The sequence below is a fragment of the Phyllobates terribilis genome, unplaced genomic scaffold (genome assembly GCF_046119375.1).
Source record: "Phyllobates terribilis strain yellow unplaced genomic scaffold, ASM4611937v1 Scaffold_4__5_contigs__length_816908805, whole genome shotgun sequence".
Classification (NCBI taxonomy): Eukaryota; Metazoa; Chordata; class Amphibia; order Anura; family Dendrobatidae; genus Phyllobates; species Phyllobates terribilis.
In genome coordinates, this window is record NW_027362764.1 from 646,678,425 (window position 1) to 646,699,406 (window position 20,982).

Consider the following 20,982-nt stretch of genomic DNA (forward strand, 5'->3'; position numbering starts at 1 on the left):
AAGATTCTGAAAAAATGCAGGAGCATTAGGAAGACCAAAAGGCATAACCAGATTCTCAAAATGACCCACAGGAGTGTTAAAAGCAGTCTTCCATTCGTCACCCTCCTTCATGCGCAACAGATTGTATGCCCCCTTAAGGTCAATTTTAGAGAACCACTTGGCCCCCATTAACTGATTAAACAGATCAGGAATCAATGGCAGTGGGTAAGGATTGCGTACAGTAATTTTGTTAATCTCCCGAAAATCCAGACAAGGACGTAAACCGCCGTCCTTTTTTTTTACAAAAAAAAAATCCAACCGCCACAGGAGACTTAGAGGGCCTAATGTGACCGGCGGCCAAACTTGTCTGTATATATTCATCCAAAGCCTTCCTCTCAGGAATAGTAAGGTTAAATAAACGACTTTTAGGAAGAGTCGCTCCAGGGACAAATTCAATAGAACAATCATAGTCTCTATGGGGAGGCAAAACCTGCGATTCCTTCTCAGAAAAAACTCTCCAAAAATCCTGAATAGGAACAGGCAATTCTCCCCTATCCAAAGCTGCAATACGCCCGTTACAACACTTGTCATAACATTTATGGCTCCAGGATTTAATTTCATTGGTAGACCAATCCAGTACAGGATTGTGACATTTTAACCAGGGCAATCCCAATATTACTGGAGAAGGCAAGTTATTCAAAACTACCAAATCCAATTTCTCATGGTGAACACCATTAATAGTGAGAGGAAATTCACAGACCTTGAGAGTAATATTCTTCAAAGGGGAACCATCCACAGAAACCACAGCAATGGGGGATGATAAAGGTTCGGGTTTTAAATTGAGTCTTTCCAAGAATCCCCCATCAATTACATTCAGAGTAGATCCACAATCAACAAACACCCGAAATTCCATTAATTTTTCCTGAGCAATCGTGGAAGCAGCTAAAAATACACCCTTGGAATTTAAACAGGCAATACGGGCATGACTGACCTTTTTTTTTTTCTTTCTTCATACGAAGCTCACAGCCTTTAATCAAATGACCAGATTTTCCGCAATAGAAACACAAGCCTTCAGAAAATCGACGGTCTTTTTCTTGAGAGCGAGGTGCCACCGATCCAATCTCCATCGGTTCACCACTGTTAGTACACACATTCTCATAACCAGAAACTGACATAGCAGAGGATTTGTTCTCATTAACCCTTGCACGCAGTCTCCTATCCACCCGTATAGCTAATTGCATAGCCTGTTGCAAATCTTCAGGTGTAGGATAAGCAATTAGCAGGTCTTTAACCCTTTCATTGAGCCCAGCAAGAAATAGACTTTTCAGAGCAGAATCGTTCCACCCTGTTTGAGTAGACCAACGACGGAAATTAGTACAATATTTTTCCACATTACCTGATCCCTGTCTCAAACGTCTTAACTCAGTCTCAGCTGATGCGACACGGTCAGGATCATCATATAATAGTCCCAAAGCAGAAAAAAAACTATCCACTGATCTGAAGCATGTATCACTAGGTTGCAAAGAAAAGGCCCACTCCTGAGGCTCTTTGCGCAAAAGTGACATTATGAACCCTATGCGCTGGGATTCATCCCCAGAGGACTTGGGTCTCAAACGAAAATACAATAAGCAAGCATTTTTAAATGAAAAAAATTCTCGGTGTTCACCAAAAAATAAATCCGGCAAACATACCTTAGGCTCCAAGAAATGTGCTCCAGAACAGTTACTCACGTGCTGACGGAGCTCGGCCACTTCCAGAGAGAGTCCCTGCAGGCGATGAGCCAAATCCTGAACTGACACCATGATGGAACAGAAAAATCTTTCCTTAGAGAATTTGCAGGCTGGACTTACTGTTATGTTCTGCTACCAGAGCTAAGGAAAGAGAGGAAATCTGTCCCTACGATAGAACTCAGCTGAATCCCTACGATGTAACAGGGAACCTGATCCTGCGATCAGACCTGCTAAAGTCCTAAGCTAGTCTGTACGGAGACCTATAGATGTGGGGAAGGAATCCCTACAAGTACTAAGGACTGGGAGGAAAATGGGACACCTCCTAACAGAAATAGTAGCAGACAGAAAAACAAACAAAATATATAGAACACTGAGGTCCGTAGACCAAGCAAACTAACAGAGTTAGATACAGAGCACAGGCTAGCTAGAAAGTAGTTATACAATGAAGTCCAGCAAAGCCAGAAGGGCGGAGCAGGATTAAATAGGCCAACGAGGTCATGTGACCAGCAAAGGAAAAAACCTAAGAGCAAGGTTCTAACAAGAAGCAGATGGTGATTTTTTCATATTTTATTCCTTTTTTTTATTTACTTTATTTGGTCATTGTCTAGATAGTCAGCCAAACCCGCCTGTATTGGTGGTGATGTATTGGTGATGGAACACCTTGTGGATTTGTTTGACTTCAGCCCTTGGCAATGGCTGCATCAAAGCCTGATTCTCTGTGGATTACTTACCCACTTATGACACATGCCCATTAGGATATTCCCAACACAAGTTGAAGAACAATATGGCAAAGTTTTAGATCTTTACCTTTATGAACCCATTTATGTGAATACTGGAGTCCTTTTTTTTAATCAGATACATTTTTATTAAACATAACAAAACTTAGAACAGATATTACAGCAAGTCCCCCCCCCTTTCTTTCTCTTTCTTTTTTTTTTGCTCTTCCTTCCTTTCCTTTTTTTCCCTACTTTACTCCTTTCCTTCCCCTACTCCCTTTCCTTCTCTTCCCCTTCCTTCCCCTTTTCTTCTTTCCTTCTTCCCTCTCCACTCCGCCATACAGTTTACCAAGAGTTTTACGCTGCAGTAGTGTATGAATACAGGAGTCCTTAGATGGTCCATTGATGACATTTGCTTACACTTTGCAGGCATTCAAGGAGTACACAAGTGATGACATGAATGTGGCGCCTGAAGACCGAGTCTGGGTGAGAGGATGGTTCCCCATTCTGTTTGAGCTGTCCTGCATCATCAACAGATGCAAATTAGATGTAAGAACCAGGTAACAATCCGTATTTGCAATTCAAGATTTAAAGGTATTTATTCTGTTCTGATTATTTGCGTTTATACTGTCAGGGATCTTAAAGGGAGGTTAAAGTCTCTGATGTGATCACAAATGTGGACTCTCATGAGTATAAAATCCATCTTTATTTTGTAGAAAATGTTAAAATGGCAAAAGGCCAGGGAGGCATGGACAGGCAGAGTGGAAATGGCTGGTTTCATGCTGCCTGGTTGTGCCTCCCCTTTTTGCTGTTTTAAAATTTTCTACAAAATAAAGATGATGTATTTTATACTCCGGTGATGATTTTTATATTGCCGTGATGGATTTTATACTCTGGAGAGTGCCTATATTCTTTATCTTATGGATTTCCCTTTTTGTTTGTTCACCGTAAGAGTCCAACCAGTTAATTGAGACACTTTGTGACCGCTGAGCTTCCACTACGGATGGTCCACCACAGTAGTTACACTAAAGATGGTGCCAAACCGTGTGCCTTTTTTCACTGGACTGTGTTCTTCAAAGGCTGTGATGGCATTATGGCAACTGGTGTCTGCCAATCTTCAGGCATGGCCAGCAGATAGAGTATTCATTAGAATAGGAGGCATCCATGATGGTTGCCAGCTGTTCACACATTTTAGCAGTGGAGGAGATGTCCTCAACTCCTTTCACCTTGAAGCAGAAGGGGAACCCTTTAAAGTGTCTCTAGAATGAATTCCCACTCTAGGAGGTATAAGATATCTTTTGCCTGAAATATCTTGTGTAAGGGTCCAATTAATTCAAATAGGAGCCTTTAAGGAGACGATCCATGCGCCTTCTAGGCAACTATGTGAAAAGATGCAAAAAATGAACACTTTAGTCCACCTGTGATAATGTTGTGATGCTCCAGCAAATGCGGTGGCTCTGTCACTATGTGAAAAGATGCAAAAAATGAACACTTTAGTCCAACTGTGATAATGTTGTGATGCTCCAGCAAATGCGGTGGCTCTGTCATTCCCATGATGTACATTGCAAGTGTGAAAACCGTTTTATAAAATCTTCTATTTAGAAAATAATATTGCTTAAAGTTACAAGTCTGCGGCTGCGCTACGGAGTCCAATCAAATGTTTCTTTTCCTGTTGCATAGACCATGTGTTGAATCCAAGCTATCCATCAGATCTAGCAATGTATGCAGAGAAGGGTGGTCTTCTGTAGCTAACAGAAGTCAGAGGGGCATGTTGGTCATCATACTCTCTCAGTAGTGCAGCCTCAGACTTTCGGCTAGTGACTGAAAATCATCATCTGTCAACATAGAAGTAAGAAATACATTATAGATGAGTACTGGCTGCTGTTATGGCAGAGGAAGTTTCCGTCTTGTCTGTTGGGCGGATTAGACACGTTGCCTTATGAAACTGTATGGGAGGCAGATATAGTGAATGTCTGCCGACAGGTTCCCTTAGTATTTTGGCTGAGAAAGTAGGTCGCTGCTTTTGTATGCTGACAGGTGACCAGCATTTTTATGTAAATAAAGAGCTTATTTTTTTCCTTGACGCTGTGGGATGAAGATTGTTCTCCCTAATCTTTCCTTTTATTGGCAGGGGCTTGACCGTCATGTTCGAAGTAATGAAAACTTATGGACACACCTTTGAGAAGCACTGGTGGCAGGATTTATTCAGGATTGTCTTTAGGATCTTTGATAACATGAAGCTGCCAGAGCAGCAGACTGAGGTGAGGATGTCTGGGTACCTGATCGAATACCGCGACAGTGACCGCATACCGCGACAGTGACCTCATACCGCGACATTGACCACATACCGCACAGGTCTCGCTGTGGCTGCATCATGCCTGATATAGCAGCAGAACGCTCTCCTTATCTACCTATACTCACCCCCTCAGGGGCGCAACCAGTTTTATTTTTGCACTTTTTTTTTTTTCCTCTAAAAGCTGTACTTTTTTATTTTCTCATCTCCATAGCCTTATGAGGGCTTGTTTTAGGCGAGCTAAAATTCTAGTTTAAGAATTACACAATTCATCTTACTTAATAGAAAAAATAATTTAAACTGAAGTGAAATTGAGAAAAAAAAAGTGCCCTATTGTTTTTTTGGGTTTCATTTTTACAGAATTCATTGTGCAGCAAACATGAACTGGCAACATGATTCTACTATCATTTCGGCAATGCCAAATCTGTGTGTTTTATATTTTAGTGGCTTCATTTTTTTTATCCTCGTAACGAGTAGGTCCCAATACTTGGGTACTCAATATGAGTAGCGAGTCCAATGTAAGTCAATGGGAAAAGCGAGTAAGCAGAGTAATTGTCTGCTGGAGCCTATAAAGCGGTCTGGGGGCTGAGGAAAAGGCTGAAATGGGTGCATGATTGTTTAAAAGCCGGCGGTAAAAAGCCGCCGGCTTTTAAACATTCACTCAGTCTCATACTCGCTTCCCCGCACCCTCCCATCCCGATCCTCCGCTCCCCCCGCCGCCTCCCATCTCGATCCTAAGTTAGGACTGGGCGGGGAGCGCAGCACCAGGGAGCGGGGAGCGAAGGACCCGGGCGGGGGGAGCGGGGAGCGAAGGACCCGGGCGGGGAAGCCGGCAGTGAAAAGACTTCACCGCTGGCTTTCCCGTTCGGTGCTGCGCTCCCCGCTCCCTGATGTATACTCCCCCGCTACCTGGTGCTTCGCTCCCCGCCCGGTCCTAATTTAGGATTGCGATGGGAGGCGGCGGGGGAGCGTACATCAGGGAGCGGGGAGCGCAGCACCGAACGGGAAAGCCGACTGTGAAGTCTTTTCACTGCCGGATTTCCCGCCGTTTATTTCAAGTGAACAGCTCCTCAGCTGTTCATTTGAAGTAGCCGAGGTGCCCTCAGAGGGTTCATGTGAGTTCATGCTTGACTGCATGAACTCACATCAACTTTCCCACGGCCGCACAGCTCAGCTACATCTCTGGTAAAGAATCTCTACCAGAGATGTAGCTGAGCTAAAGAAGAAGAAGACTCCATTGGACTACATCGAACGGAAGATAATTTTTTTAATTTCTAATAAAATATTTTTTTCTATGTGTTGTGTTTTTTTAAATGCTTTACTAGAAATTCATGGCTGTCATGTCTAATATTGGCGTGACTCCATGAATTTCGGGCTTAGGGCCAGCTGATAATACAAAGTTGGCCCTAACCCCTTTATTACCCAGTGAGCCACCGCACCTGGGCCCTGGATGAGCTGGATACATTGCCAGAAGATGGCGCTTCTATGAACGCACCATTTTTTGGGTTGGCTGCGGACTGCAATTTGCAGCGGGGGGTGGGGGGCCCAGAAAGCTTGGGCCACCCTGCGCTGCTTATTCCAGCCCCCAGCTGCCTAGTTGTACCTGGCTGGACACATAAATAGGGCGAAGCCCCACATCAAATTTTTTTAAATTACTTAATGAAAATCATAATTAAAAAAAAAGGGCTTCCCGATATTTTTGTTTTCAGCCATCTACATTTAAGCAGCTGGGGGTCGGGGGCAGCCCGTACCTGCCTGCTGTACCTGGCTGGCATACAAAAATATGGCGAAGCCCACGTCAAATTTTTGTGAAAATTTAAAAAAAATAGGGCTCACTTGTATCTTCATCACATCGAATAGAGAAGTCAATAAATAACATCAGGGAAACTTTTTTTTAACAACAAAATATCTTTCTTCACTGTCTAAGTGTCTAAGTGGACAGTGCAGAAAAATATGTATACATAAAAAAAAAGGCAGCGTGTGTGCGCAGCTGTAATGTGTAAATGTTTCAAGAAATGTATGGTGTAAATGTATGTAACATGGGGGCACCTAGTCAGGGGCTGCATGAGTGTACAAACACTGTTTGAAGTACTGTTATTTATTGCCGGCAGACCGTGACTCGTATGCCATGTACGCACTGAGCTATCATAAGTGACGTAGGAGCGAGTGATGATCGAGGCGATCTTCTGACAGCTCAATGTGTAAGTGGCATAAAGATAGCTAACTGCCCTAGGGATTGTGTGATGGTTAACGCAGGAAGAAGCCACTCATCATCATCAGTAGTAGGGCTTCACAATTATAAAAGTTGGACTACAGTCCTTGTTGTTCCACTGCCACTGCACAATGTGCAGGCATAGGCATGTTGCTTCAAAAAATTAGCCCAAGGGGCTGTCTGATGGTTGATGAAGGAAGCTGGCCTTATAGGCCAGACAATCATGAAGCTAGGACTTCTAGCACAGTACTTCCACTGCCCAATGTGCAGGCATTGGCATGGTGCCTCAAAACAATAGCCCAGGGGGCTGCCTGATGGTTGATGAAGGAAGCAGGCTTCATGAGCCAGACAATCATGAAGCTAGGACTTCTAGCACGGTACTTCCACTGCCCAATGTGCAGGCTTAGGCATGGTGCTTCAAAAAATTAGCACAAGGGGCTGTCTGATGGTTGATGAAGGAAGCAGGCCTCATGGGCCAGACAATCATGAAGCTAGGACTTCTAGCACAGTACTTCCACTGCCCAATGTGCTGGCATAGGCATGGTGCCTCAAAAAATTAGCCCAAGGGGCTATATCATGGTTGATGAAGTAAGGAGGTCCCATCACAAGTGCTTCCGATGGGAAATATAAATTAATGGAACAGTGTTTCTAGGGTTTTGACCATGAGGAACATGTGGCAGGAGCAGGAGTAGGGTACTCGTGTAAGATTAAGGAAATTGTTTTTGTATGGAAAGGGATGGACGTGAACACCTGTAGCATAAAAGAACATTTTGTGTGACTTTAGCTTTGGATCATGTCTTGTGGAGGGCTTAAGAACTGTGGTGAAATCCAGTCCTTGTTGAATTTTATCAGTGTCAGCCTGTCTGCATTCTCTGTAGTCAGCCGTGTCCGTGTATCGGTGATGATTGCCCCAGCGGCACTGAAAATGCGCTCTGACATCACACTAGCTGCAGGGCAGGCCACCTCCTCCAAGGCATATAAGGAGAGCTCTGTCCAACTATGAAGCTTGGATACCCAGTAATTAAACAACAGAAGCGTCAGTAAGCAGGGCCGTAACTACAACCGGGGCCAGTGCCCGGGGCCCCAACCACCCAAGGGGCCCCAAACTGATGGTAAAAAATAGTATTTTAATACTTTAATTTCTCATAAAATACCCAGCTCCTATATTCCTGTCAGACAGTGTCACCCGGAGGACAGGAGAGACTATCATTTCAATAATTTCCAGAAGCTCTGCCTGAACAAATTGGTAATGTTTAAGTAATGTCATGTTTAAGTGAACAAAGTTTAAATATATACTGTTTAAAACTACTTAATATTTAATAAACATATACAGTTATTTGAAAATTGTGCAATATTTGGGATTATTCACCTTATTAATTTTCCAAACATATTCACTGAATATTTAACTTCTAAAACTTGCATCATAAACAACAAAATCTATTAAAGGTCTTGCGGAACGTGGTGAAGCCTGTGTGTTGTATACAACAATGTGTAGCAGGCTTCACCACGTTCCGCACAACCTCTAGTGATTGAAATGTTGAGGGGCCCCACTATGAAGTTTTGCCCCGGGGCCCGAAGTTTATAGTTACGGCACTGTCAGTAAGGAAGCAGGTATGGTCACTTACATACTCGTTGACCATGTTGTTCAATTTCTCTTTCCTTGACATGGTTACCGGACCACCAAGCCCTTGCTGATGAGAAGGTTTATTGAAGATGGCCCAGTTTGTGGACATCTTCCCCCCCACCTCTTTTGGACATGCTGGGCGTGTCTCTCCCCATGAATGACTGCTGTTGCAAAGAGCTGGTACCTCTGCTAACAGCGGTGTCTGAGGGTGATCTTGTCATCATATTGTCGACAACAGCCCTCTTGAAGTATTCAATTGTAAAGCCCCTTGGTGACTGCAACAGTAGCAAAGGAAATTTGTCCTTGTACCGTGGGTCCAGAAAGGTGGCCAACCAGCATAGGTTGCTGTTCAAAATGTTGATCACGCAAGGGTCTTGGGACAGACAGTTAGACATGAATTGTGCCATGTGTGCCAAGCTGCAAAGACTCAAATGTTCTGTGTCCCAGAGCGAGGAACAATACCCATCGTGGCCTCACACTGACTCTCCTCCTCCTCCTCTCCAGCCCACCCATGCTGGACAGACATAAAGCTGGGGTTGGGAGTACCCTCGGTAGCATGAGGGTTCCCCTCGGTACCACAGAAAAAGAAGTCATCTCCCTCCTCGTCTTCCTCATCATCTTCATCCCCCAATGTTGGCTGATGACATTGGCTGGGCTGGCTAGGATCAGCGAGTGTGAAATCTTGCTCCATCCCCAGCTGCTGAGCACTCAAAGATTCCATTTTTAGATTCTGCAGCGATTCTTTCAGCAGACATAGCATAGGGATCGTTACACTGATAATAGACTGATCACCGCTTACAAGCTTGGTGCAGTACTCAAAGTTATCAAGCACCTCACAAATGTCAGCGATCCACACCCACTCGACAGTTGTTATGTGTCTTGGCTGAGTCTCAGTCTGACGGGCATGTTTGAGCTGGTATTCTGCAAGTGCCCTCTGCTGCTCACTAATCCTTGCTAACATTTGATATGTTGAGTTCCAGCGTGTGGACAGGTCACAAATGAGTCTGTGGTTGGGAAAATTAAATTGCATTTGAAGCGCTGCAAGACTGGCAACAGCTGTTGATGAATGTCTGAAATGGACGCAAATCCGGCACACCTTGTCAAGTAGGTACGTCAAGTCCGGGTAGGTTTTGAGAAATTTCTGCACCACTAGATTCAGCACGTGAGCCATGCATGGCACGTGTACCAGCTTCCCGAGCTTTAAAGCTGCCACGAGGTTACGCCCATTATCGCTGACGACCAAACCGGGTTGGGGTTGCAGTGGGGAGAGCCAATGATCGGTCTGTTGCTTTATACCTTTCCAGAGCTCTGCTGCAGTGTGCGGTGTTTGAACGAAAAAGATCAGCTTGAGCAGAGCGTGTTGTCGCCTTGCTGATGCGCTGCTGCAAAGCTCCCAACTTGGGCGTGATTTTGAGGGTAATTCAGCATTGGATGAGGAAGCGGAGGAGGAAGAGTGTGGACTGGATGTATATGATGAGGCGGACACCCTGAATGATGTTGGGCCCGCTATTCGTGGCGTGTGTAGTATATGTGATGGTCCACTTTGAGAAGTTGTCCCACTCTCCAGCAGGTTGAGCCAGTGTGCCGTGATAGAGATGTATCGTCCCTGTCCACAGCTACTTGTCCAGGTGTCCGTTGTTAGGTGGATCTTCCCGGTTACGGCATTGGTGAGAGCACGCTTTAGATTGCTTAAGACGTGCTGGTGTAATGCGGGGACAGCACACCGGGAAAAATAGTGCCGGCTGGGAACAGAGCATCGTGGGGCAGCCACAGCCAACAGATTGCGGAAAGACTGTGTCCCCACAAGCCTAAATGGCAACATCTCCACGGCTAGCAACTTGGCAACGTGCGCGTTAAGTATTTGTGTTTGTGGGTGCGAAGCTTGGTATTTCCGCTTCCTTTCATAGATCTGGGGCACAGACTACTGGACGGTTGGCTGTGACAAACAAGTGGATGGACTTGTGTCCAGTCTCTCTACAACCGCAGTATGAGCAGCACCTGCTTCCTGGCCAGAAGATTGGGACGGACGGATCGCAGGTAACATGGCAGTGTTTTGACCCGAAGACACAGATTTTGTACCCTGTTGTTCCGCCCACCGAGTAGGGTGCTTAGCTGCCATGTGCTTCCGCATACTCGTGGTACTCTGGTTGTCTTTGACCTGGCCTTTGCTTAGCTTTGTATGGCAGATGCTACAGATTACAACATTTGGTTCAGAAGGAGTATCCGAAAAAAATTTCCAGACTACGGCTGAACGCACTCTTGCCTTGATTTGGGCCACAGACGGATTGCTCTTGGCAAGAGTTGACACACTTAGCACTCTGCTCAAACCAGTAGCCCTTGGTGCCTTTGTAGGTGCTACGTATCCACTTTTTTCCTCTGTGCTGCTGTGCTGGCTATGCATGCCAACATTCCTGGTCGGATCAGTGGTCTTATCAACCACCTCATCGTCTATTTCATCCTGATTCCGGGTTGATTTAGTCGGCTGGCCAGATGACAACTGTCTCTCATCATCATCAGCCTCCACCTCCTCAGATGGTATATGACGTGGCTGAAAGTGGCTTTCTTCGGGCCGTGGTTTTTCAAATATTTGGCCATGAACCGAGAATACATCCTCACTTTCCTTGTCAATGTTGCAGGCTGAGAGGCCAGAGTCAACCAAAGGATCATATGTACCAAACAAATCCTCAGAGTGGCCAAGCTTTGGGTCAGATGTTTCCTGTGACTGCTGACGGGGTGAGGAAATAGGAAGAGGTTGAGGATTGGATGACCCAGCGTTCTTTCTATTGACAGGAGACTGTGTGTTCAAGGAAGATTGGGTGCTGCTAGAATAATTCGTTGAGGTCTTATCAGCCATCTAAGACATTATCTGGTCTTGCTCTTCCGGCTTAAAGACACGTTTACGTTCCAGACCGGGAAATTTAGACAGGAACATAGATGCATCAATCTTCCTCTGTCTCCCAGACTCAGTGCCTTGTTGGGCACGACTGACAAGCCCACGCCCACGTCCCTTCGCAACAGTCTTTTTCGGATTTTGTGGTTTTTGTGACATGGTTGCAGATGTTTAGATGCAGATATTGACAAACAAGTAGCAGTTACTGTTTTGTGGAAGGATAATACTACAGGCTACTAATGCTTGGTGTTTAATAGTGTTGAGCGAGTATGTTCTATTAACCCTTTCTCCGAGTATGTTCTATTAACCCTTTTGCCGAGTATGCTCGGGCCAAGCTTCGAGTATTTATAGCTGCTCGGTAATATGGTTGAATCGCTCCCGTGTGCATGATTTGCAACTGTTTGACAGCTTTATTACATGTGAGGAATGTCTATTTCTTACACATTCCTCACATGTAATAAAACTGTCAAACAGTTGCAAATCATGCACACGGGAGCGATTCAACCATATCACCGAGCAGCTATAAATACTTGAAGCTCGGCCGAGCATACTCGGACAGAACATACTCGCTCAACTCAACCCTAGTGTTTAACAAACAGCAATGCAACTGCACACAAAAATTGGCCAGAGGTTACAGGCGGGATTACACAAAACCAGTCACCACCCTGGACAGAGGTGCTGGCTGCGTGTCAGACCTGAGGTACCATGCGTGCCATTTGTTAGAACAGCAATGCAATGGCCCAAAAACTTGTGCCTGGAGGGGTAAATGTGACCCCAAAATTATCTGGGAATACAAACTAGTCCCTAAGCTTATACTTTCAGCTCTGAGAAGAGCTGAGTCAGCTCTGCTATTGAGGTACTATGTGGAACTGTAACGCTACCTCCTGCCAATCTCCCTGCACTACAGTCCGTTACTACAACAATACTCCTCCTGGTAGCTCTGAGAAGAGCTTTTGGGTTAAATATAGTTTTTTTTTTCTGGTTTTTCACGACTCTAACTCTCCCTAGCAGCTGCTCACACTCTCCCTACACTAGCTGTGTTCTTCATGCAATGTGCACAAAATGGTGGGGGCTAGGCTTATATAGAGCCTATGAGTCATGTATGACTTATGTATGATGCTAGGCGGCCAGCCAATCATAGCAATGCCACAACCAAGAAGGCTGCGGCATTACTGTGATTAGCTAATGCTGGGCGGGAGGTTCAAATATTGCGAGGAGAGTATACTCGCTCATGACAGCAGCTGTCCCGTGGGCAGTGGAGCTGGGGCACACAGCGCTGTGTACGGCGGTAAACAGACCGCAACAGACAGAGCTGTACATACACCGCCAGGAAGAGCAGGGAGCACAGCGCCGTACACAGCGCGGTGTGCCCCAGCTCCAGCCGCTGTCATGAGCGAGTCACCGCTGACTGAGCAAGGTGATCTGCTCTACCACTTTTTCCCGCTGGTTATTTCAAATGAACAGCTGAGGTATCAGCTGATGCTGATTAGCTGTTCATTTGAAGTAGCCGCGGTGCCCTGAAGAGGGTTCATGTGAGTTCATGCTTGACAGCATGAAATCACATGAACTTTCCCAGGGCCGCACAGCTCAGCTACATCTCTGGTAGAGAATCTCCACCAGAGATTTAGCGGAGATAAAGAAGAAGACTCCATTGGACTACGTCGGACGGAAGATAATTTTTTTAATAAAGATGGAGATTCTAAGTGTTTGTTTTTTTCTAATAACATTTTTTTTTTCTGTGTTGTGTTTTTTTTTAATATTTCACTAGAAATTCATGCCGGTCATGTCTAATATTGGCGTGACCCCATGAATTTCGGGCTTAGAGCCAGCTGATAATACAAAGCCCCATAAGATGGCGCTTCTATGAACGCACCATTTTCTGGAGTGGCTGCAGACTGCAATTCGCAGCGGGGGGGGGCCCAGAAAGTTTGGGCCTCCCTGCGCTGCGGATTCCAGCCCCCAGCTGCCTAGTTGTACCTGGCTGGACACAAAAATAGGGCGAAGCCCCACGTATTTTTTTTTTAAATTATTTCATGAAATTTATTGTTGTGTCCGGCCAGGTACAAATAGGTAGCTGGGGGTTGGGGGCAGCCCGTTCCTGGATGTTGTACCTGGCTGGCATACAAAAATATGGCGAAGCCCACGTCAAAATTTTTGGGAAAAATTAATTAAAAAATAAAATATAAAAAAAAATATTTAGGACTGCATCTTTATTAACCCCTCAAGTGGAGGGGTTAATAAAGATGCAGTTCCTAAATGTGTGTTTTTTTTTTTTAATTTTTAATGAATTTTTCGCCAAAAATTTGACGTGGCCTTCGCCATAATTTTGTGTCCAGCCAGGTACAGCAGGCAGGAACGGGCTGCCCCCAACCCCCAGATGCCTATTTGTACCTGGCTGGAAATAAAATACAGGGAAGCCCTTTTTTAATTATTTCATGAATTTCATGAAATATTTTAAAAAAAATTGACGTGGGGCTTCGCCCTATTTTTGTGTCCAGCCAGGTACAACTAAGCATCTGGGGGCTGGAATCCACAGCGCTGGGAGGCCCAAGCTTTCTCCCCCACCCCACCCCCCCCACTGCGAATTGCAGTCTGCAGCCACCCCAGAAAATGGCGCGTTCATGAAAGCGCCATCTTCTGGCGCTGTACCCAACTCATCCAGGGCCCTGGTACGGTGGCTCACTGGGTAATAAAGGGGTTAGGGCCAGCTTTGTATTATCAGCAGGCCCTAAGCCCGAAATTCATGGGGTCACGCCAATATTAGACATGACCGCCATGAATTTCTAAGTGAAATATAAAAAAAAACACAACACAGAGAAATACATTTTTTATTATAAATAAAACAAAAAAACACTTAGAGACTCCATCTTTATTAAAAAAAAATTATCTTCTGTCCGATGTAGTCCAATGAAGTCATTGGATGTAGTCCAATGAAGATTCTCTACCATAGATGTAGCTGAGCTATGCGGCCATGGGAAAGTTGATGTGAGTTCATGCAGTCAAGCATGAACTCAGATGAACCCTCTGAGGGCACCGCGGCTACTTCAAATGAACAGCTAATCCGCATCAGCTGATACCTCAGCTGTTCATTTGAAATAACCGGCAAGAAAGCCGGCAGTGAAAAGACTTCACCGTCGGCTTTCCTGTTCGGTGCTGCGCTCCCCGCTCCCTGATGTACGCTCCCCCGCTGCCTCCCATCCCAATCCTAAGTTATGACCTGGCGGGGAGCGAAGCAGCGGGGAGCGTACATCAGGGAGCGGGGAGCGCAGCACCGAACGGGAAAGCCGGCGGTGAAGTCTTTTCACTGCCGGCTTCCCCGCCTGGGTCCTTCGCTCCCCGCTCAATGGTGCTGTGCTCCCTGCTCCCTGGTGCTTCGCTCCCTGCCCTTTCCTAACTTAGGATCGGGATGGGAGGCTGCGGGGAAGCGAGTATGGGGCTGATGGATTGTTTAAAAGCCGGTGGCTTTTTACCGCCGGCTTTTAAACAATCATGCACCCATTTCAGCCTTTTCCTCAGCCCCCAGACCACTTTATAGGCTCCAGCAGACAATTACTCGGCTTACTCGCATTTCCCAATGACTTACATTGTACTCGTTACTCCTAGCGAGTAATCACAAGGAAACTCTGGGAGTAACGAGTAGCCCGAGTACCGAATAGTAACGCGTATACTCGCTCATCCCTATGCACGATACCTACCAGACATGTGTGATACCTGGCAGGCACCTATTGACACCATGTCATCAGTGCCCCCTACCTCCCAATGTGGAAGTGAGAGGCGCCAAAGAAACCTTTTATTCTTACCTAGATTCAGAAAAGGAAAGACAAATTAAGGTCATTTTTTGTTGTATACAATTTTGCCATATACTACAACTAACAGTGAGGGGCAGATGTAACCATGAGTAGGTTGGTGAGGTCCTGGTAGAAAAACATTGAGCAGCCACAGTTTAGAGCATTCATTTTCGTTTCCTGGAGATAAATGAATAAAGTAACAGCTATTACCATTCACCTGGTCATTGCTGTATTTGCCTACACAGATTGTCACTGTCCAAACGGACGGTGCAAAAGGGGCAATGGTTACACCCAGTTGTCTAAGTATTCATTTATTTCCAGGAGTAATAACAAAAGAATGAGCTAATGAAAGAAAGTACAGAATTGTTAATCTGTGAATACAAGTATTCACTAATCCAGAAATCTTTAATTCATTCCCAGCAAAGGATTTAATAGTACTTTCTATGTCAGGTTTATTTGTCTGAAGGATTGTATGCAGATACCGGCTGTGTTATACTGCCGGCATCAGCTTGAAATGGCAGAAACCAGATCTGCTGTTTAACCATTTACACTGACAGTGGCATTTAAGTGGACTGATTGTCTGCGTACTTGTGCACTGTCTCCCATCGCCCCACCCGTGATGCGATTTTTTAAATGTAAAAGTTTTAATCATCCCCTTTTTTTCCACTTTAAAATAATAAAATATATATTTGATTTCACTGCTATAAAACTATGATATATCAAAATATAAAAATTAAGTAATCTGTACGGAAAATGCGGTAAGGATTGAAGGATAATCAACATTTTTACTTTTTTTTTCTTTTTTCACCCACCTTAAAACAAAAAAAATATCCACATGTTGTATAGCAGGATTGCTGTATTTTTTTTTTTGTTCCATTTCACCACACTTGGATCTTTTTCCCCCTGTTTTCTATTACATTGTATGGTAAAATGTATGGTATCATTCAAAATTACAAGTCTTTCCCCAAAGAAACAAGCTGCCATATGGCTGTGTGGTGGGAAAAATAAAAAAAATTATGACACCTGGACGATGGAAGGAAAAAATAAAAAGGCAAAGAATGAAAATTGGCTGCAGCAGTAAGGGGTTAAATATCTTATTCTCGTTTTGTCTTTCTTACAAAAAAAGCTCAGGTCCTAAAGGAGGGATAAGAGCACCGCAGTCTCTGGAGTGTCCGTCATCCAATCCAAGCTGGTTTGGGATAACAAAATCTTTTTCTGCATCTGAGATGTTTTTGCTTTTCCCATTGGCAGAAAGCTGAATGGATGACCACAACGTGCAATCACGCCCTCTATGCAATATGTGATGTCTTCACCCAGTACTTTGAGGTGCTCAGTGACGTCCTCCTGGATGACATCTTTTCTCAGCTCTACTGGTGTGTACAGCAAGGTAAGATCTGTCTCCTACAGATGGAGCCATCAGCGCTTGTATGAAAAGTGGTGCCGTACTGTTATGATGATTAATGTGGCCATCCATGTAATATGTATAAATATGCCTGTATATGTGCAGACATTGGACCTCGATGGTAGTTGATAGAAATCTTCAGTCTGGTAACGGACCCCAATCTCCTCATCCTCCCTAATAAGTATTGTAGGGTTCATCTCATCTTCATAAATGGGGATTGTCAGATAGTCCTTGTAAATTCAATTTACTGAATACTAAAATTTTCAGCCGTTCTTGAGATATTAACACTTTTTTTATTATTATTTTTATCAGCTCGTTGCCTTGACGACCGACTACCACTTCTAGACAGCAGAACAAGCTCTTTTCTGTGGAGCTTATAGCACTGCTTTGAGGCTGGCCAGGATCGCTGGAACGCGCTGTTACCTCCTAACCACGGCGAGTTTCAGCACAGTGCTTGCAAACTAAGCAGTAGCGGTGGTCGGTCTCCTAGGCAACAAGTTGTAAACCAAAGAAAAGTGGTAATGTCAAGAACCGCTGCAAATTGTAATAAGCAATAAATTGCAAAAGTGCTTGTTTTTTGCACTCTGACAATATCCCATCTATGAAAATGGTTGTATCAAGGTTTAAAGGGTTATTCCCACGTTGTCCTCATGCAGAACATGTACTTCACTAATAGATCAGGGAAATCAATATTATATGGACACATGACATTTAGACTTGTTCTTTGGGGCTTGTTAAAGGGCTACTTCTCCAGTTCAAATAAATTATCACCAGTCCACTTAACAGGTTATAACTATTAGATCGTTATGGGTCTGACTACTTGGGCACCCATTGGTCACGAGAACAAGGGTCCCAAATCCCCCGTTCTCCAAGGACCTGGCTGTTCATGTCAGTATCATAGGCTTGGAATATGGAGCGACAAGTCATGTGCCAACCAGCGTTTCATTCGGCTTCACCTGGCTGCTGCCTTGTGCAAGGAAGAAACAGGACATAGAACTCCCATTCTGGCGTTTGATGGGGGGCCCAGCAGTTGGACCCTCTGCAATTTAATGATTATTATTACCGTTGGATAGGTGATAATCTAGTTGAATTGAAATACGCCTTTACTTAAGAAACTTTTTGCTATAATTCATGGCAAGAAAAACTGGTAGTTGCTATTTTCTATGCAACATAAAGTGATTAGGTGTATTAATTTCACGTTCGTGCGCATCCAGATGTAATTTCTAAGTTGCCGTACACATCCAATAAATGTCGGCCAAATGTTCATCGGACCACCATATCTCCTGACTCCTCCATACACATAAGTGCACTGCTCAGCCAAGCGCTCATGGTTTTTTTTTAGTGGGGAGACGCAAGAGATCTGTTGCTGGACACGTCTGGTAGAGGCTTAAATTCCATGAAAATAGGAGAATCGGGTACTGAAATTCCACCTGCAGATCCTTCTCTCCCCCGATATCATCTGTAGGGGACAGTTGGGAGACCCCCATACATATTAGATAGTTGGCTATTGGTGTCAACATTGACAGGTTCAACTTACTTAAATCTAATGTGTATGGGGCACTTGCTTGTATTCCTCACAGTATTCTTCAGTCAGCAAATGTAATGGTTAAATCCAGTCTCTGTTTCTCAGCGATGCAATTGTATTATTTTCTATGGCAGACAATGAACAACTCGCTCGCTCTGGGACTAATTGTCTAGAAAATGTGGTTATTCTAAATGGAGAAAAATTCACCCTGGAAATCTGGGACAAAACCGGCAACTGCATGCTAGATATCTTCAAGACGACCATTCCACATGCGTAAGTGCGCTGATCTGTGTCTCCAAGGAGTAGAACAAGGAGAACTTTCCAACCATTGATTCACTTCTATCTCAAACGCAACTATAGAAATACACAGAAAATGAGTAAAATTTTCTGTCTAAATAAATGTACAAACAGTACAATGTACTAAGACGCATTTACACTGCAAGAAAATTGTGAATGTGTTCTTAAAAACACTCATTTCACAGTTATCTTTCAGTGTAAACAGGCTGCTGCCGATCATCCGATGAATGAGCAAAAAACGTTCCATTTTCAAGTAAAATGATTTTTTTGTGAAGTACTGCTGAGAATTATGGCAGCCTATGTGCACTGCAGAATCTATTACCGATTGCTCAGTGCACATTGTTCACTTTAGTCTGCCTGTGTAAGCAGGCTATTAAGCATCCGCAGATCGGTGGTCCTATCGTGCTGCTGTTCGGTCTGTGTAAATGGACCCTTTAAGGCTGTGTTTCCACTTTCATTTTCGCCTTCCATTAGGTGGATGTCCCAATATATCACTCTGATGGAAGTCTGTGACCTATGCCTCTGTATTGGCATATAGCTGCACATACTGGGATTTTATTGTAAAAAAAAAAAATTAAATTGTACTACTTTTTTTTTTTTTTTTTTTTTTTTTTTTTTTTTTAAATACTGTATGCCTTTGCATAGGAAAATGTATTAAGCTACCTTTTCCTATATGCCAAAACAAGTAAAATAAAAAAAAAAAAAAAAACTGAACAGAGCCTAATTTTATGGAGTGTTGCTTTGGTCTTACCCTCCTTTCTCTACTTGCACAGGTTGTTAACGTGGAAACCAGCCGCTGGAGAGATTGATCTAAGCACTGAAAAGCAGCTGGTAAGTTTTATATTGACTTCAAAAGCTGCAATGCATCTAGTTATATTTCTCATCTTATCGATCAGCGATATAAAACCTACAATTTTATGTTTTATGCACTATGCAATTAAAACCACAGTTTTCGGTTCAAAATCCCCCATATCCACTTAAAATCCATATTAAGTCTAAACTGAGAAGGCAGAAGCGGTGTATTTTAACTTCTGTCTTCTCCGGCTACGTATCACTCAATGAGCACTGTGCAGTGAGCAGTGTATCCGCACCGCCAGTGCTTCTGTAAGATTTTGCCATTATGACTGCTGGGGGTCTGGTGGATCATACCAGACCCAGATCACCCCTGTGACGTGTGGCACAGCAGGGTGGTTGTTTTTCCATGGATCCTCCCCCCCCCGAAACACACAGCACAGACAGAGCAAATCTCTGACATACATATTTGTATGTGTGTATATGTTCTCCAGAGATCTATTTTGATTTTATTCAACGAGCTATTTCGTGTGGAATGTGACCAGTAAAAAATCTAAACCAAAAATAGCTTTTTTTTTTAGATATTTGCATTAAAAAAAAAAAAATTGCATAGTAATTTATATATACACCAAGACAGCGTTAAAAAATACATTTGGTTCCCTTTAAAGCAAAGCCTCATGCAGCCACATCCGTGAACAAATATAAAATAAATTGTCTGTTTCTTAAGGCCTTTTCAGGCTCGGTCATTGAGTTTTAACTCTAAAAATACATAGTGGATTATGAGCCCTGCATCAGGACGATGGGGCTTTGAATTTTACGGTACACCCCTTTTTAAAAGCAGTGTTTCACTTTAATCCTAGGAGTTCATCAGAGGATTTTTTTTTTCATTAATGTTTTTTGGGTTTCTGAAATGATTTTTTCCTTATCTTTATAATTTTTTTTTTTATTTTACTTAGATATTTGCAGATTGGTCTATTGTAATTCATAGTTGGCTTTTTGTTAAAGCCTTATGAGGAAGGACAGTTCATCGATGTTTTACCTATTGCGTTTGTAAAATATTTTGAATATTTTGTTGGCTTTTTTTTTTTTTACATAAAAATTAAAATCTTTAAAAGAGTGCAATTTGTGTCTGTCAGGATTCAATATCTCAGAAGTCTGTCGATATCCATGACTCCATCCAGCCCCGGACAGCTGACGGCAGACGCAGCACCCAGCCTGGCATTACAAGTGTAGCTAATGATGACTTCTACCTGATCAGATCTGGAGCAAGTAAGTCATACAAAGGGCAAGATGTGAGGAACAGAGACGAGCAGTATGTGAAGTAACAAATAATGGAGATTAATAAAGTCGCTACTTTTATGTCTGCGCCGCGCAGACGGCTCGTGTCATTGGTTTCAACCTCTGGTTATTTTTTATTTTTATGTCCCTGAGTCACAACAGATTGTCAATAATTACCTTGTGAGGGTGGCAGATAACAAGTGTCTTTGATCTTGAAAAGGATTTTGACGACGTCTACGAGATGAATAATTTCCTTGCCGTTTTCTGTTTTTTTATATACTCGTTTCTTTTTAGAACTTCCAGAACAGAAGCTTTTTTCGGCATTGTTAATTAAATGTGTGGTGCAACTAGAACTCATTCAGACCATCGACAATATCGTGTTTTTCCCCGCAACCAGTAAGAAAGAAGATGCCGAGAATCTGGCTGCAGCTCAGGTATGTGTTGTCTTATTATAGG

The 20,982-nt window shown here is 43.7% G+C and overlaps 1 protein-coding gene across 2 annotated transcripts in view; it reads left to right on the forward strand.

The window, feature by feature from the left end:
* Positions 1–20,982, forward strand: part of ARFGEF1 (ARF guanine nucleotide exchange factor 1) — a 189,811-nt gene that overhangs the window by 160,458 nt on the left and 8,371 nt on the right. For both annotated transcript variants that reach the window (XM_073679428.1, XM_073679429.1), the window contains exons 29-35: positions 2,855–2,985; positions 4,557–4,686; positions 16,484–16,619; positions 18,294–18,432; positions 19,230–19,287; positions 20,385–20,517; positions 20,821–20,960. In XM_073679428.1, coding sequence (XP_073535529.1) covers positions 2,855–2,985; positions 4,557–4,686; positions 16,484–16,619; positions 18,294–18,432; positions 19,230–19,287; positions 20,385–20,517; positions 20,821–20,960 — 867 coding nt within the window. The remainder of the gene's footprint in view (positions 1–2,854; positions 2,986–4,556; positions 4,687–16,483; positions 16,620–18,293; positions 18,433–19,229; positions 19,288–20,384; positions 20,518–20,820; positions 20,961–20,982) is intronic.